The sequence below is a fragment of the Salvelinus fontinalis genome, chromosome 4, assembly GCF_029448725.1.
Source record: "Salvelinus fontinalis isolate EN_2023a chromosome 4, ASM2944872v1, whole genome shotgun sequence".
Classification (NCBI taxonomy): domain Eukaryota; kingdom Metazoa; phylum Chordata; class Actinopteri; order Salmoniformes; family Salmonidae; genus Salvelinus; species Salvelinus fontinalis.
In genome coordinates, this window is record NC_074668.1 from 86706217 (window position 1) to 86724606 (window position 18390).

The following is an 18390-nucleotide window of genomic DNA, read 5'->3' on the forward strand; positions in this document are numbered from 1 at the left end:
ACACATTCAGCAGAAAATACATTAGTGCTACACATTCAGCAGAAAATACATTAGTGCTACACATTCAGCAGAAAATACATTAGTGCTACACATTCAGCAGAAAATACATTAGTGCTACACATTCAGCAGAAAATACATTAGTGCTACACATTCAGCAGAAAATAGCTTCGTTTTCATCAGATGACAACAGAAGTGCAACGCTTTTTGGCTGAAAGCGACACAAGTAAATGAGCTTACAATGGATTATTTTTTATTTTTTTTAACTATGCATGGCCATCATGTTATTAATGTTTATCATTTAAAGAATCTAGTCAGCTGCATTTCATAATGTTTTGCTAAAAGTTAACCTTTAATTTTCCTGAAGAAAAGTAGACTGGCTACACCAAGAGAAGTACCGGAGAAAAGTAGCTACACATCAGTCAGAGCGCTGTCTGCTGATAGAATGATGGAGAACAGTAGCTACACATCAGTCAGAGCGCTGTCTGCTGATAGAATGCCCGTTCGTGAATTCTCATCCGAGTGGAGAAGAGCAACTGAAGCACAACATTTGTCTGATGCCGAGCAGAAATTACAAGAAACATTTTAGATCTGGCAGCAAGATTTCTTAAGCAAATTATACTTTTTTTCCTTTGTGAAAAACGCTGAATTCTGCGTTATCTAAGAAAATGGCTTAATTAATAAGGTCACCGGACATCATATAGTGTTTGCTTTCTGCTGTGTTTGAGAAGTCACAGCCCTTTGGATGAGTTATCTGTACAGCTGCCAGTGCTTGATTTCCTTGCAATTTTTTTGTCCTCTCCGTTCTTGGCCTGTATGCTCCTCACCCCTTTTCGCAGAGCAGGTAGGCCCATTGCCCTAGCAACTCCAGACTCCACACAGACACAGCGTGTACACATGCTGCTCCAGAGCCAGTACTGTTCTTCCTTCAGACAAGCATGTGTCAACTTTGCTCATTTGCGCAATGTGTCTCGTTCACCTTTACTTGTAAATGTCCAAACTCACCAAAAATGACATGACACTCGGTAGCTCCTACCTATTTATGTATAACTTTATGAGCTGGATTGCCTGTCTTTGCAATTTGTTTATTTTCTTTTGCTCGTTAGCATATTTAGCTAGTAGCTTCTGTGGAAATTCGCTATTACGTGTGCTAATTTTGTTAGCATTCTGGTGCTAGAATTTTTTTTGTTGAGCCCCCTTGTGTTCTAAACCGGTAATATCATAACTCCCGGGATTAGAGAAGGCCGGTAGAACCTGGATACCGCCCAACCCTAGTCCAAATATGTATGACACCTTGAAATGAGGGGACTAGATGCATATAAAGTGCTTTTATTTCCAAACAATAAAACGTATATGTATGAAAATACCCTCAAATAAAAGGTAACATTCTGTACTGTCGTCTCATAAAACATTTGATCTCAAATCCAAAATACTGGAGTATGGAGACAAATTAAAAGTTTTAGCTTTGTTTCCCAAATAAATAAGGAGGGGAGTGTATGGGACACCATTTGTTGTGAAGGAATATCATGACACTGTGTGTGTGTGTGTGTGTGTGTCGAGATGCATTGGCCTACGTTTGTGTGTCCATGCCATGTGAAGACGCAGCAGAGAGCGTAGGACAGATGGAGTGTAATTGACTACAGAGCAAGTAGAGACATGCCTTTCTGTAGTACTAGAGCAGTGTTTGTCTAATACCAGAGTTGGTTGAGATACACTTTTGGGTTGCAGGCAGTCATAGCCATATGTCGCCAGTATTCCCACTATTCCCATGGGGTTGAGACTTAAGAATGGGCTGCGGCTTTATAAAAAAACTTAAAAAAACGTATTTTGATGATCTAGAAGATCACTAAATGCACCGACTGTAAGTCGCTCTGGATAACAGCGCCTGACAAAAAAATATGATGTGGTAAATGGTAAAATGCAAATACTTGGGAACTACTGGTGCAACCGTTGCAGCTCACTGCTGCCCCTGCAGGTGAGTGAAGGGTAGTACGTTGCAGCGTACAGTGTCCTATGAGGCCCAGAGGGCGTGTCACCTGTCAGGAGGGTTACAGTGAGACTCTGAGAGGTGGTAAGCCAGTGTCTGATTAAACTGGCCAGTCTGATTACCAATCTCAACGTCCATCCCGGCAGGCAGACAGACGTGAGTCAGGGCTATGCATGGGAACGTTCAGCAGTTGCGTTCAGTAGGCACCAAACATGGACTGAAACAGGAAAACACTACCTGGACTTTGTAAGAAACACTCAATATTTTCTTGTTGCAAAACATTTTGCTACGTTGTGCCCTAATGAACACGACCCACGACAAGGGCACATCTCTAGTCTGCAGTGGATGCAGAGGGTATGCTGCTTTAAGTCACTGATTGGTTTAGACCTGGGAACACGTATTTGTGCACTAGCCATCCAATCAGAAGGGGAAGACTTGGACTATGGGCTTAAAGGACGGGAGTTGTGCCCCTTAGAACTGATCCCAAACCAACATTTCATTGTCTTCTTCTGGTATTTAATTATGTTGTGCTATCAGTACAAGCCTTGAGCTCAAATCCTTACTACAGTGATTCTGTCCCACAGTAAGAGTTGGGACGGCAGACAGACATTTTTTGTCCCAGTGGTCTCGTTTCACTCCGTGGCATCTCTCCAAGAGGTCTCTGTGACTGGTCACATTTGAGAGGAAATTAAGGGACGTTGGACTCCCCGCCCATTGCCTTCTCTCCCTGCCGGTTGGCTGAGTGGAGAGCTGGGCATAAAGTCGTGGACCGTTCAAATAGAAATATGCCATGTAGGACAAACATGCCTCTCTGATGTGAACAAGGAATTACGTTAACTGCTCTATTCATGACATTTCTATCTGAAACGGTCCACAAAGTTTGTCTACTGAACGTAGCCCACGTTCTTGAGAAAGGGGAAGAGGGAGACAAAATGACAGAAGAAGAGGGAAAGAATGGGGGAGGACGATGGTAGGAAAAGAGGAAGAGAGAATGCAGGAAAGTAAAGAGAACAAGAAGGCAGAGGGAAAGAGACAGTTATTAGAGGCTTTGAGAGAGAGAGAATATGGCAGAAGGGTTAGAAGAGGGAGGCAGAGTGAACTAGGAAAAAAAGAGAAGTAAACAGAAAGAGGGGAGGATCGGATGCCTGGCAGCCAGCCTGCAGTGTGTGAGGAGAGCGGGAGAGAGAGAGTGAGAGAGAGTGAGGAAAAAGAAAGAGGTTCTGTTCTCAGTGGGATCTTTGTGGCGAGGGAAAAACAATGGTCCTCTCTTTATTCTCACTGGGACTGTGGTCACTTAGCCAATTAAAAAAACCAAAAACTCTTTCTTCCGTTCTCTCCCACCATCCCCCTCTCTCTCCCACCATCCCCCTCTCTCTCCCACCATCCCCCTCTCTCTCCCACCATCCCCCTGTTTCCCAGGACTGAGATCACAACACACATTCTAGAGGTTCACCTTGTATAACTTAAATCAGCACGTTGTTACCGTACTACAGTACTATATATACTTTATTTATTTGACCCCAGTGAGTCTATAGATTTTTAGAAAAGACAACCTGAATTGATGTTGGACACAGGAGGCTGCTGAGGGGAGAACGGCTCATAGTAATGGTCAAGAACGGTGCAAATGGAATGGCATCAAACACCCGGAAACCATGTGTTGGATGTATTTTATACCGATCCAATGATTCTGCTCCAGTCATTGCCACAAGCCCGTTCTCCACAACTAAGGTGCCAACAACCTCCTGAAATGTTGGACAATAATAATAAGACTGTATAATATGGTTCTTTGTCCTGAATAGCAACATATTCCCTACATAGTGCACTTGTTTTAAACTAAGCCTTATGGACTTTCATCAAAGGTAGTGCACTACATAGGGGATAGGGTGCCATTTGGGAGTCATATTATATAACATGATTCCTATGTTAAACCCAGCTGCCTAGTTTTAAGAAGTGGTAATATATTCATATTGAAGGTAAAATGCCTGCTGCTGATGTCCAACGGGTTGATTATTTTGTCAGTGAAGTGAACACAGTGGGCCGGATCTGAGCAGCTGGTGAAAGTATGTGATTGTCTAATGTTCCTCTGCTTTCTTCACCCCTTCCCTCTCTCCCCCTCCTTTCTCTTGCTCTCTCTCTCCTCTCCTTTATCTGATCTCTCTCTCCCTCTCTCTCTCCTGCGGGGGCCGGAGTGCAGCCAGTGTGAACGAGGCCGAGGTGGACGGCTCTGGAGATGGTGAGTTGAAACTCCTCCCCCCTCTTCCTCATCCCTGATTCCATCTCTCCCAACACAAGTGTAGAAGAGGCCTTCTGCTGCCCCCTAGCTCCCACACCCCTAGATCTCTGGCCATAATGTGTGTGTGACGGTGCTTGCCACTGGATGTGTTGCTGCCTGGTATATGTACAGATGTGCATCAGCGTACAAGACGTGCTTCATTCACAGCATCGTTGACCTTTACAACCCAATACAGGAATGGACACACACACTGCCTAGGAATCCTGCATGCAGATCCCCAGAGTCATTGTGTGTGTCTCAAAATGCATGCTATCGTGCTCCGTGCACGGGAGGGTTGGAGTATGCGTCCAAATCAAAGTAGGCGAAATGGCGCATGGAGGGCACTTAAAAATATGTAAAACAGAGTACGCATTTGAGAAGCATGCATCGATGCAAGCTTCAAAGAAAATGATGCAACCACGTAAAGAACGATGCAACATTTCTTGAAATCAATGTCGGCCATTATTTGAGCTGAAGCGAGAGAAAATACACTCAAACTTCAGAATTAAATGTTGCCTTTTCACATCTCATATGTTGCCTGACAACAATATTTAATCTTGATATGTTAATAAATACATGCTGTGTTTATTTTGGCATGTTTACCTGCCTACGTACCGTAGATCGCAAGCCCATAAGTCAATAGGGCTAACTATTAGTACTGTTAGCTAGCCAGATAGTCACAAATAATTGTTAGCTAGCTACCGATGAAGAATTTAGGTCATTTTTGCCTGTTTAACTAGCTGTCTAACTAGATTATTACGATTCACATATCTAGCTGATAATTAGGAAGAAAAACGTTTGCTTTTTCTTGGGGAGGTGCAGCGTGAGGTAATACAGTAGGGCGAGTGCTAGTGCTTGTCAAATGTAATGTGTTATGAATTCTCCGTACTCGTCCTCACAAGAACGTACTCAAGAGAACGTGGTTGGAGAATGCACACAGAGCATGAGAGTGTGGAGCACGGTAGTATGCATATTAAGAAACACCCATTGTGTCCGAACACTTGATTACCTCTAGTCTAGATTTTTCTGCAGTCTTTTGATCTTTCAATAGGTGGGGATAACTAGAGATGTGTGTGAGGAGTTGATTATCTCTAATCTCTCTTTCTCCCCCCTCCTCTCTCCAGTGTTCTCCTTCCCATCCCTGTCTAATGAGGAGGGTCTGATGGGTGTCAGCAAGCCCCTGCCAAAGCAACTGTGGGAGGCCAAGAAGGTGAGTTTGTGTGTGTGTGCATGATGAGTGTGTCATTTCTCATTGGTTGGAGAGAGGGACACGGGGGGTTGATTAAGACATAATGACAGACATGGAAACCTTTTGGGATGAGATAATGCTGATGGGAAAAGCTGCAGTACTAATGAATGCATGCTTCATATACACATCATTCATGTTCTAGAACCATAACGTTTCGACTGTTGACTAAATATTCCAGTAGTTAGATTAGTCATTTTGAGATTCCATCACTCTTTTTGCTTTTGATCAGTTTAATCACCTAATTGTTTCTCTATTATAGGTTCAATCCCTCTCATCACGGCCCAAATCCTGTGAAGTGCCTGGAATCAAGTGAGTCTTCATGATCCATCTTCCATCCACTAATACAGGGCACTGTGTTTAAACAACAATCAGTCATCATTATGAACCAAGTTGTTTGTGATTCTCAATGACAGCTGTCTGATAGGGAGAAAGACTGGGATGTGATCCATATATGGTGTGTGTTTGTGTGTGTGTTTGTGTGTGTGTGTGTTAACATTGTGCATGTGCGTGTCAACATAGTCTGTCAACATTGTGTGTGTGTATGTGTCAACATTGTTGATGTCTGTATCAACATATTCTTTCAACATTCTGTGTGTTTGTTGGGTCTAGCAGTGCAGTACAGTGGGCTGCTGGTCACTACTATAGAGCAGTGAGTCAGTTATCTCACTGAGGGCTTGAATGAACAGGGATGCAAATGTTCACTTGCTGGTACATTTAAAGGGGAAGTCCACTAACAAACATGGTAATCCACGCACAAACATTACTTCTCACCAATGCTATTATTGATAACATTTATTTTGTATATTTCACAAACAATGCCCTAGCCACACAACAAAAAAGGTCGTAACGCCGCCCAAAAGTATGTCACAGATGTTACATTCCCTCCCTTTTAGCACATTGATGTTTATTGTCATGAGTCTTGTTCAGAACTTAGAGGTTTTCCCTTAGATAGGCCAGCTTCAAAGTCGAAATTGGCTATATTGTAAAAATTGATTCATTTAAGGTTAAGGTTAGGCATTAGGGTTAGCGGTGTGGTTAACGTTAGGGTTAGGTTTAAAATCAGATTGTATTACTTTGTGGCTGTGCCATCTAGTGACCGCTCTGCAGAGCTGCTTCCAGAACAACATAAAACGCTAACCTGCTCCCCTCTACTCATCCAGATGCATATTAAACCTTTTGAATGAAGTTCCCCTTTTAAAATCCGCTTCATAATTCGTTTTCTCTCCCCTCCTATCCTCAGTATATTCCCGTCTCCAGAGCAGAATGCGGGCCTCTCCAACTACCAGGGCTCGTTGAACACGGGTGGTTCCCTGCCAGACCTCAGCAACCTGCACTTCCCCTCACCGCTGCCCACACCCCTGGACCCGGACGACGGGCACCACGGAGGGGGGGGATACCACCCCAACCTGAGCGGGGGCAGCAGCACAGGCAACCTGCCCGCCGCCATGATGCACCTCGGCATAGGGAATCACCAGGGAGGCTGGACTGAAGGAGGTGGGTGTTTGGGGTGGAGGGTGACAGGGTGTGTGGGGGGTGTTTTTTTTCTCAGTTAATCTTTCCTCGCATCCTCTCCTCTCACCTCCTCCAAACTCATTGGATAAGAAGCTCAAAGGAGAAGGACCGTGGACCTTTTCCTCCAATACGGTTAAATAAAGGCCTGGAGATGGGTGTGAATGTATTTACTGTAGGAGTGTGGGGATGTGTTTTTTGTCTGTGTGCACTCATGCGAAACCAGGCACAGACACGTACATACATACAGTATGTAACTAACCATACAGATGCTTAGAGGATGTCCACAATCACCACAAAGTAATGTAATGGATTAAATATGGATTAAAATTGATGAAATATTTGTTTTTTAACCCATCTATACACATTACCCCACAATGACAAAGTGAAGAAATGTTTTTAGTCATTTTAGCAAATGTATTGAAAATGAAATACAGAAATGTCTCATTTCCATAAGTATTCTCACCACTGGGTCAATACATGTTAGAATCAGCTGTGAGTCTTTCTGGGTAAGTCTATAAGAGCATTCATTGCACACCTGCATTGTACAATATTTTCCCATTCTTTTTTTTCTAAATTCTTCAAGCTCTGTCAAATTGGTTTTTGAATCAGAAACATTCCATGTTGTCTTGGTAAGCAACTCCAGTGTAGATGTGGTCTTGTGTTTTATGTTATTATCCTGCTGAAAGGTGAATTTGTCTCCCGGTGTCTGTTGATTAGCAGACTTAGCCAAGTTTTCTTGTAGGATTTTGCCTGTGCTTAGCTCTACTCAGTTTAGTTTTATCCTAAAAAACTCCCTAGTCCTTGCTGATGACAAGCATACCCATAACATGATGCAGCCATCACCATGCTTGAAAATATGAAGAGTGGTACTCAGTGATGTGTTGTGCTGGATTTGCACCAAACATTCAGGACATGAAGTTAATTTATTTGCAATTTTTTTTTGCAGTTTTACTTTTTAGTCCCATATTGCAAACAGAATACAAATATTTTGGAATATTTGTGTTCTGTACAGGCTTTCTTCTTTTAACTCTGTCATTTAGGTTAGTATTGTAAAGTAACTACAATGTTGTTCCATCCTCAGTTTTCTCCTATCACTGCCATTAAACTCTAACTGTTTTAAAGTCACTATTGGCCTCATGGTGAAATACCTAAACGGTTTCCTTCCTCTCCGTCAACTGAGTTAGGAAGGACGCCTGTATCTTTGTAGTAACACCATCCAAAGTGTAATTAATAACTTCACCATGCTCAAAGAGATATTCACAATTTCTTTTTTTTTTTGTTTTTGTTTACCCATCTACCAATAGGTTCCCTTCTTTGCAAGGCATTGGAAAACCTCCCTGGTCTTTGTGGTTGAATCTGTTTGAAATTCGCTGCTCAACTGAGGGACCTTACAGATAATTATACAGAGATGAGGTAGTCATTATAAAAAATCATGTTAAACACAATTTAGAGTCCATGCAACTTATTATGTGACTTGACAATCTTTACTCCTGAACTTATTTAGGCTTGCCATAACAAAGGGGTTGAATACTTATTGACTGAAGACATTTCAGCTTTCCATTTTCAATTATGTATGTGCAGATGCTGTGTGTGTTCTCACCGGTGCGCTGGGGGGGCCCTCGGCCAATCTGCTGGTATATGTGAAAGGGGTCCTGGGGGTTGGGGTTCATGGCACTCGTGTGAAGAGCCGAGTCCAAGTTGGTTCTGTGCAGGAGGAGAAGTTGGATGGAGGAGAGAGAGAGAGAGAGAGGAGAAGAGGGTGTTAGTTTTCTGACCCAGTGGTGGACAGAGGCTTTTTACAGGGATACAGCCTGAAATTGGCCAGGGCACTAGAACAGTCTGCAGCACCCGGGCCTCACCCTACTAGAATCTGAAGTCAAATGTTTACTGTTTGCTGATGATCTGGTGAAAGGCTCCAGGCGAGATCAGAGAGTCATGCAATGGTGGGCCCGCACTCTGCTCTACCTACACACACACGCACAGACCCTCTCTCTCTCACACTCCCATTCACACACACATCTCTTTCACTGGCTATAGCTGAGGGCTTTCTCAAGTGCTCTTCATTAAGCTCCAATGGCTGTGTTTATGCTTCACTCTCCCTCTAAGGACAAATCTCTCCCTCTTTCTCTCCCTATCTCTCACTTTCTCTTCCCCTTGAGAATGCATCTCTCACACTCTCCTTCTCAAGATGGACACCCTCTTTCACAGGGTGGTTATAATGTCTCTCTGTGCAGTCCCTAAACTCTCTGAGACCGCACCAGGTTCATTAGGGCTTACCGTATCAAAGCGCTTTGCAACGGAAAACAAATTTGAATTTGGAAACATTTTGAAAAACATAATTCTACTTTGACATTTTGGCATATTGTATGTAGACCCGTGACAAAATCTGAATTGAATCCATTTTAAATTCCGGCTGTAGCACAACAACATGTAAATACATTCTGAAGGCCCTGTATGTGTTCCTGTGTGGCTTAGTTGTTAAGAATGTGGAAGCAGCAATACCAAGTTAATTTACCAACTCGTCAGGGCGTGGACTTTAAATTGTCGAAAGCGTTCCACAGGGATGCTGGCCTATGTTGGCTGGATGTCCTTTGGGTGGTGGGCCATTCTGTTGAGTGGGAAAAACCCAGCAGCGTTCCAGTTCTTGACACAAACTGGTGCACCTGGCACCTACTACCATACCCCATTCAAAGGCTCTTAAATCCTTTGTTTTGCCCATTCACCTTCTGAATGGCACACATACACCATCCTTGTCTCAATTTTCTCACGGCTAAAAAATTCCTTCATCTACACTGATTGAAGTGGATTTAACAAGTGACATCAGTAAGGGATCATATCTTTCACCTGGATTCACCTGGTCAGTCTGTGTCATGGAAAGAGCAGGTGTTCTTAATGTTCTGTACACTCAATGTAAATCAGTGTGTCTCTGTATTCTGTGCTGGGTTTGTGCCTGTGGAGGAACCACTCTGTAGGCTAGTGGAAAGTGCTCAACTTTATTTTCTTCAAAAGACAATTGTTAAAAGGGTGATCCAAGCCGTGGACCGATCGCAATAATACATTTAAAAAAAGGACCAGCAAGCCAAGACCTTTGGGTGTTTTCTGAACCACATTATTTAATATAAAAATATTATTTGCATTAAAGGCCCAGTGCTGTCAAAAAAAGGGATTTGCCTGTGTTTTATATATATTTCCACACTGTGGTTGGAATAATATTGTGAAAATTATGTTAATAGCCTTTTAGTGTAAGAGGGGTTTGAAGAGACTGCCTGAAATTTCAGCCTGTTTTGGTCTGCCTGGTGACATCACCAATAAGAAAGAATTCCAAACCTCTGCCAATAGCGGCTAGTTTTCAGTTTTCCCCTCCTCTCAGACCACTCCAGACAGCCCTAGCAAAATTCTTGCTTAGAAATTGCTCTTTGCTGTGAAGCTATTTTTGTTTATTTTTGACAATTTTAATGTAAAACAATCACAGTAAGGTACTTGTTACCCAGAAATGATAAAAACGTCTGCATTGGGCTTTAGGTGAATCCTGTCTGGCCCCCTTTTTGATTTCCACACAGTAGTGGAAATGGAAATAGATTTATGATTGGAAGTTGGAACTGAGCTTCTCCAACCAGAGTAAAGTGAATATAGAGGGATGTCTTTATCCAACCCTCCTCCCTCTGAAATCTACCACTATCTAATCACTCCTCTCTTTCTCTGACCGTCTCGCTCTTTCTCTCTCTGACCCTCTCTCTCTCTGACCCTCTCTCTCGCTCTCTCTGACTCTCTTTCTCTGACCCTCTCTGATTGTTGGGATATTAACAAATGGGGTCCTGTGTGTGTGTATCTGGGTGGGGATTGGAAAACCGTTTGCATACATAATGTCCACATCATCACATTCTCTTGTGTCTCACAAGACTCCTTTTACCCAAGCAGCACTGTTCTCTGCTCATTGCAGTTTATTTCAAACCAATGATGCTTACCTTTATTTAATCAGGCAATCTGCACTTCAAACAATAACAAAGCGTCACCCTGACACTTTTTTGGTTAAACAGCTAGTGTTGGGGCTGGATGAATGTAACCACTCAAATTCATAGAGAGCGCTATGGATGCAAGGACTGAACATCCGTGATCTCAAAATGATGCTATACAGTGCTTGTTTTCAATTAATTTGTTTACAAACAATGTAGTAAAATAAGCTTATATTTGGGGTTTTGATGAGGCATTTATAATTTGCAGTATATTCTTCACGAATCAATGGCTATATATTATTATTTAAAAGTCCAAACCTTGATGTAGTAATGGCAGATTGCCGCTTTAATGAACATAATGAGTTTATTGGCATGATGAAATGCATGTGCACATAGTGCTAATACAAACCATTCAGAAATGGAAGCAATCACAAAAATAAGTAATTTTTTTAGAATAAATTCTTCCTCTGAATCAGTGTGTGGAGTTCTTTGTATTTAATACAACGTGTGTGTAAGGTAGCCTAGCGTTTAAGAGCATTGGGCCAGTAACCGAAAGTTGCTGGTTCGACTTACCGAGCCAACAAGGTGAAAGATCTGTCTGTGCCTTTGAGCAAGGCGCTTAATTGCTCTTGTAAGTCTCTTTGCTAAATGACTACTGTGTGTGTGTGTGTGTGTGTGTGTGTAGGCACACCTGATAACAATGTTGCATACTACTGATACATGACCTGGTGCAGAGGAGGGACATTAGGAAATGTCTCACACTCTTGGGGAATGAAATACTCCAAACTGTTAATAATAGTCTGTGGTCTGAATGTGTGACCTCGGTTCTTATGTGTGACTCAAACGCCTTCTGTCCCTTCCTCCTTTCTTCCAGGTCTCTCGTCCTCTCTGAGCAATCCTTCCATCCAGAACTCTCTCCAAAACTCCCAGCTGCACTCGTCCCTCAGCAATCCCTCCATCCACTCGTCCCTCCGTCTGACGTCCCTCTCCAACCCTCCGCAGGGAGCCATGAGCAGCTCGCCTCGCCGCCGCCCGGCTCCCATCAGCCCCCTCACTCTGTCACCCGGCACCGAGCAACGGCGGGGGCTTTCCAAGCAGCTGTCTCCCACAATGTCGCCCTCACTGTCCCCCATCACACAGGTACACACACACACATAAACTCAGGGGGGGAAAAGAAATGTCCTCTCACTGTCAACTGCGTTTATTTTCAGCAAACTTAACATGTGTAAATATTTGTATGAACATAACAAGATTCAACAACTGAGACATAAACTGAACAAGTTCCACAGACGTGACTAACAGAAATGGAATAATGTGTCCCTGAATAAAGGGTGGGCTCAAAATCAAAAGTAACCGTCAGTATCTGGTGTGGCCACCAGCTGCATTAAGTACTGCAGTGCATCTCCTCCTCGTGGACTGCACCAGATTTGCCAGTTCTTGCTGTGAGATATTACCCCACTCTTCCACCAAGGTACCTGCAAGTTCCCGGATATTTCTGGGGGGAATGGCCCTAGCCTTCACCCTCCGATCCAACAGGTCCCAGACGTGCTCAATGGATTGAGCTCTGGGCTCTTCACTGGCCATGGCAGAACACTGACATTCCTGTCTTGCATGAAATCCCGCACAGAACGAGCAGTATGGCTGGTGGCATTGTCATGCTGGAGCGTCATGTCAGGATGAGCCTGCTGGAAGGGTACCACATGAGGTAGGAGGTCTTCCCTGTAACGCACAGCATGGAGATTGCCTGCAATCACAACAAGCTCAGTCCGATGATGCTGTGACACACCACCCCAGACCATGACGGACCATCCACCTCCAAATCGATCCCGCTCCAGAGTACAGGCCTCGGTGAAACGCTCATTCCTTCGACGATAAACACGAAGCCGACCATCACCCCTGGTGAGACAAAACCGCGACTCGTCAGTGAAGAGCACTTTTTGGCAGTCCTGTCTGGTCCAGCGACGGTGGGTTTGTTTCCACAGGTGACGTTGTTGCCAGTGATGTCTGGTGAGGACGAAACAGTTCTATTTTTGTTTCATCAGACCAGAGGACATATCTCCAAAAAGTTGGATCTCATAGAACATGTCTCCTTCCTGAGCAGTATGACGGCTGCGTGGTCCCATGGTGTTTATACTTGCGTACTATTGTTTGTACAGATGAACGTGATACCTTCAGGCGTTTGGAAATTGCTCCCAAGGATGAACCAGACTTGTGGAGGTCTACAATTTTTTTCTGAGGTCTTGGCTGATATTTTTTGATTTTCCCATGATGTCAGGCAAAGAGGCACTGAGTTTGAAGGTAGGCCTTGAAATACATCCACAGGTACACGTCCAATTGACTCAAACGATGTCAATGAGCCTATCAGAAGCTTCTAAAGCCATGACAACATTTTCTGGAATTTTTCAAGCTGTTTAAAGCCACAGTCAACTTAGTATATTTATACTTCTGATCCACTGGAATTGTGATTCAGTGAATTATAAGTGAAATAATCTGTCTGTAAACAATTGTTGGAAAAATGACTTGTGTCCTGTACAAAGTAGATTTCCTAACCGACTTGCCAAAACTATAGTTTGTTAACAAGAAATTTGTGGAGTGGTTGAAAAACGAGTTTTAATGACTCCATCCTTAAGTGTATGTAAACTTCCGACTTCAACTGTATGCGGGTGTTTCGGAGGGGTTGGGTTAAAGCTGAAGTCTAATTTCGGTTCGACCTTGCATACAATTGACGAATAAATTGATCTTAATCTAATTTTAACTCCGCAAGCTACATTTGTCCATTTTCATTCGATCAGTACGTGATGACAGAACTCATCACAATTATTAAACCAAGGCTTCTTACTAAACTTTATAGAAAATAAATGTTAGCATGCTCATTCTTACCTTCTTGCATTTCCTGGATGATTTTATACTAATTAACTTATATATTAATGTGCTTAACTTGCAGTGCCTTGCCAAGGTATTCAGACACCTTGGTTTTCTTCACGTTTTGTGTTAAAAGTGGGATTCATTTTTTGGTTGTTTTGTCAACAATACACACAGTGATCTTATGTTTTTATTAATAAGTAATATATTCTATAACAAATATAGTTGTTGCATATGTATTCAGCCCCTTGGTTTATTAACGAATCAAATCACAAATAAAAAGTTACATGGACTCACTGTAACTCACTGAAATAATGGGGATTGACATGGTTTTTAAATGACTAACCCATCCTCTCTCCCTCATTCATACAACATCTGTAAGCTCCCTCAGTCAAGTTTTGAATTTCAAGCACAGATTCAAGTACAAAGTCCAGGGAGCTTTTCAAAAGACTCATAATAAAGGGCAGGGATTGGTAGATGGGTAACAATAACAAATCAGACATTGAATATCTCTTTAAGCATGGTCAAGTTAATAATTATGCTGTGGATTATTTATTAAACCTCAAAGATACAGTCATTCTTCTGAACTGAGCCGCAGGACAGGAGTGAAACTGCTCAGGGATGTCACCATGAGGCTGTTGGTGATTTTAAAATAGCTGCAGAGTTCAATGGCTGTGATGGGAGAGAACTAAGGATAGCTCAACAATATTGTAGTGACTCCATTATAATAACCTCAATGACAGTGAAAAGAAAAAAAACGAATATACAAGATATGCACTAAAGGCACTAAAATAAAACTGCAAAAATATATAGTCAAAGAAATACACTTTTTGGCTTAAATGCAAAGCCTTATGTTTGGTGCAAATCCAACACAACACATCACTGAGTAATTGCCTCCTTATTTTCAAGCATGGTGATGGCTGCATCATGGTATGGGTATGTTTGACATCGGCAAATGCTGCAGAGTTTTTCAGGATAAAAGAAACGGGAAATGGCTAGGCAAAAATCCTAGAGCAAAACCTGCTTCAGTTTGCTTTACACCAGACACTGGGAGAGGAATTCACCATTCAACAGGACAATAACCTGCAACACAAAGCCAAATCTACACTGGAGTTGCCTACCAATAACACAGTGAATGTTTCTAAGTGGCCAAGTTAGTTTTGATTTGAAATCTGCTTGAAATACCGTGGCAAGACTTGAAAATTGCTGTCTATCCATGATCCCCAACATCTTGACAGAGCTTGAAGAATTTAGAAAATAATATGCAAATATTGTACAATCGAGATGTGCAAAACTCTTAGACTTACCCAAGAAGACTCACAGCTGTAATTGCTGCCAAAAGTGTTTCTAACATGGACTCGGGGAGCTGAATACTTACTTACTATCTATTTTATTTATTACATTTTTGTTCATCTTAAATGTTAGAATTTTTCTTCCACTTTGACATTACAGTATTTTGTGTAAATTGTTGACAAAAAATGACAAATCCTTTTTAATCCCACTTTGTAACACAATAAAATGTGAAGAAATTATATTCTTAAAACCTGATTAGCATACTCATTGTTTGCCTAAGCATTTCCCAGTGGATAGTAAACTAATTAAACTTATAGTAATGTGTTTAACAGATAGTAACTTATAGTAATTTAATTAACTTATATTAATTAACTTAAAACGCCTTTCCTACCACTATACTTGTCGTTCTTCGGTCTTTCAAATTGTAGCTGCTCGCTGACAGCAATCAGCTGTCGGAGTTTGAGAGTTGCGTGCTAAACGGATTTCTTGGTGGCCAACAAGTAGGTGATATTAAGCTCGAACTGTGTGCATAACAGCATGCGATAAGATACACGAACTAGCAAAAGAACAGCTTTGGGAATTCAGGTTTCTTCTTAAAATATTTTTTTATAAAAATACAAATGGATTTAAGTTTAAATTTAGATGGATTTATTTACATTTAAGAAGTGTTTAATTTATTAGTACATTTTATAGACTGCAGATGACCTTTTATCATGATGCTTTCAGTCACCCAAGTGGACCATTGGCGTGGATGATTGACTAGCCCACATGGTGTCCAAATCCTCCCTGGTCCGTGGGCCAGTGAGAATGTCAAGCCCTTTCTTCCTGTAACCAGGAAAGACCCTTGAGGTTAGAAATCCCTTGTTGGGAGGGAAACCTGGCAGCTTCATGTATAGTGTATTTTTGGGGAAAGTCCTCAGTGGTTTAAGGCTAGCCTGATACGTAGCCAAATACTAGTGCATATTTTGATTACTCTAATTGCATCCCTCCGTTCTCCTTTTCTTAAATCTGACATGACCCCTCCCTCTAACCCCCCTCCCACCCTCTCTCCCTCTGACCCTCCCTCCCACCCGTCCTCCCTCTGACCCTCGCTCCCACCCGTCCACCCTCTAACCCTCCCTCTGACCCTCGCTCCCACCCGTCCACCCTCTAACCCTCGCTCCCACCCGTCCTCCCTCTAACCCTCCCTCTTTCCTTTCGTCTTTTTTTCAGGGGGTTGCCTTGGACACCAACAGCTTGCCAATGGAGCCTCCCCCTCCCTACCCTCTCTACCAACAGCTACACCAACAGTCCCAGCATTCAATGGGGCAACAACAACAACGCCAGCAACAACGTCATCATCATCATCAACAGCAGCAGCAGCCAGTGTCCCCTCTGCAGAACATCTCTCTGGACTTCAACTCTGGTGTAAGTGTTTGTCTGTGTGTCTGGATATGTCTGTGTTCTTAAGCCAAATGCATATCAAAAAACTGTCTAGAGAAATGTACTACAGCCTAGATTAGTTGAAAAATCATCCCTTTGAACGGTGTATCCATTTAGGGAAACACTTGTATATGTAGATAGTATCTCTGAGTCTATTCCCCAATGTTGTATGTCTCATACACTTCTGTTGCTGGCCTAGTGTCTAATGTCAGAGACTGTTGGCGTGCTCTGATAAGGAGACAGGGATATTATTCTGCTTCAGTACCACTCCACACACACACACACACACACACACACACACACACACACACACACACACACACACACACACACACACACACACACACACACACAGCCACTAGACTCAATCATTTCCTGGAACCCAAATGTTATTTGTCTAACTTTGTAGTCTGTGGTTGATAAACACCAAATTCGTGGAAGGAAGGAAGCAGACCCAAATTCTAAAGAACTAAAAACATCCTTGGTTGCATCATAAATGGAACCCTATTCCATACACAGTGCACTACTTCTAACCAGAGCCTTATGGGTGGGGCTCAAAAGAAATGCACTAAAATGGTAGCGCTCAAAAGTAATGCACTACATGGTAGCGGTGCTCTATTAGAGCGATTTGTCGCCAGTTAAATGTAACTAACTTGGTAAATCACTGCATTAGACCTGGTAACTAAACTCTCAAAGCACTGTCCACTCTGTCGTCTCCTAATCCATCTCTTCTCTCTCTTACATTTACATTTACTTTTAAGTCATTTAGCAGACGCTCTTATCCAGAGCGACTTACAAATTACAAATCCATCTCTTCTCTCTCTTCATCTCCGTCTTTCACTCCCCCATATCTCTCTCCACTTTTCTCTCTCCATCTCTCCCTCTTCTTCCCACAGCATAACAACATGGCAGCGTTCTTCAATGACCCGTTCATGGACCCACAGTTCTCCAGTCGTCAGGCCAAGGCACTGTCCTACCAGGTAAACCACCGGGGAGAAGGCTCTAGAGAAGGATCCTCCGGAAAGGACTTCATTCCTTCATTCACAGTTAGTATCTGAAGTTTTTTTTTAGTTCAGTGATGGGTTTAGGCCTGCCAAAGTGAATTAAAGGGATAGTTTACTCAAATGGCACAAATCGCATCAGCACTGTTTTTGCACTGTTCAGAAAGTGCTTCTTCTTGAAAACTTGACTGCTGACAAGCACAACATTTTGGGACTGTATTAACAGTGGACTAATGAGCAAAATATTAAATGATTGTTTGAGAACTATCCCTTTAAAATGTCTTAATTGATGGGTAGAAGTTTTAGGGATGTAATTGTGGCGACCAGATATTTGTAATTCTATGAGATATAATGTGCTGTGGAGTAGTGAACCAAGTCCGCTCAAGAGTATGCTTGGTTTGGTCGTTGGTTGGTCATTTGGAATGGTTGTTTGTCATTGATTGGTCATCTGTAATGGTTGTGTATGACCTTTGCCCCCCCCCCCCCCCCCCCCCACATCACCACCATCTCTATTCTCTCTCTCCCCTCCCATCCCTCCTCTTCCTCCTCTATCTCTTCCTGCCTCCTCTTCAGTTGGACCAGTTCAGCATGTTGGAGAGTGCCATGAGCCAAATTGCAGGGGGTTCGTGTTTCGACCCGTCCTCGCCCTCTTCCTCACCCCTGTACTGCTCGCAGGCCGCCCTCATGGGCCTGGGTGGGAGCCACGGCAACTTGCAGGACCAGCTGCAGCAGATGAGACCCAACAACAACTACAACTGCAGTGGAGGGGTGCCTAATATCATACTGACTGGTAGGTGGAGGGGTGCTTAATATCTTACTGACTGGTAGGTGGAGGGGTGCCC

At 42.8% G+C, this 18390-nt stretch overlaps 1 protein-coding gene across 6 annotated transcripts in view; it reads left to right on the forward strand.

Moving 5' to 3' along the window:
- The window catches only part of crtc3 (CREB regulated transcription coactivator 3), a 78533-nt gene that overhangs the window by 52658 nt on the left and 7485 nt on the right, over positions 1-18390 (forward strand). For 2 of the 6 annotated variants that reach the window (XM_055921806.1, XM_055921809.1), the window contains 8 exons: positions 4179-4217; positions 5381-5466; positions 5765-5814; positions 6746-6999; positions 11845-12110; positions 16338-16532; positions 17309-17527; positions 18122-18338. In XM_055921806.1, coding sequence (XP_055777781.1) covers positions 4179-4217; positions 5381-5466; positions 5765-5814; positions 6746-6999; positions 11845-12110; positions 16338-16532; positions 17309-17527; positions 18122-18338 — 1326 coding nt within the window. Of the gene's footprint in view, positions 1-4178; positions 4218-5380; positions 5467-5764; positions 5815-6745; positions 7000-11844; positions 12111-16337; positions 16533-17308; positions 17594-18121; positions 18339-18390 lie in introns of all 6 variants that reach the window. The other 4 variants (XM_055921803.1, XM_055921805.1, XM_055921808.1 and 1 more) reach the window with 3 other exon arrangements.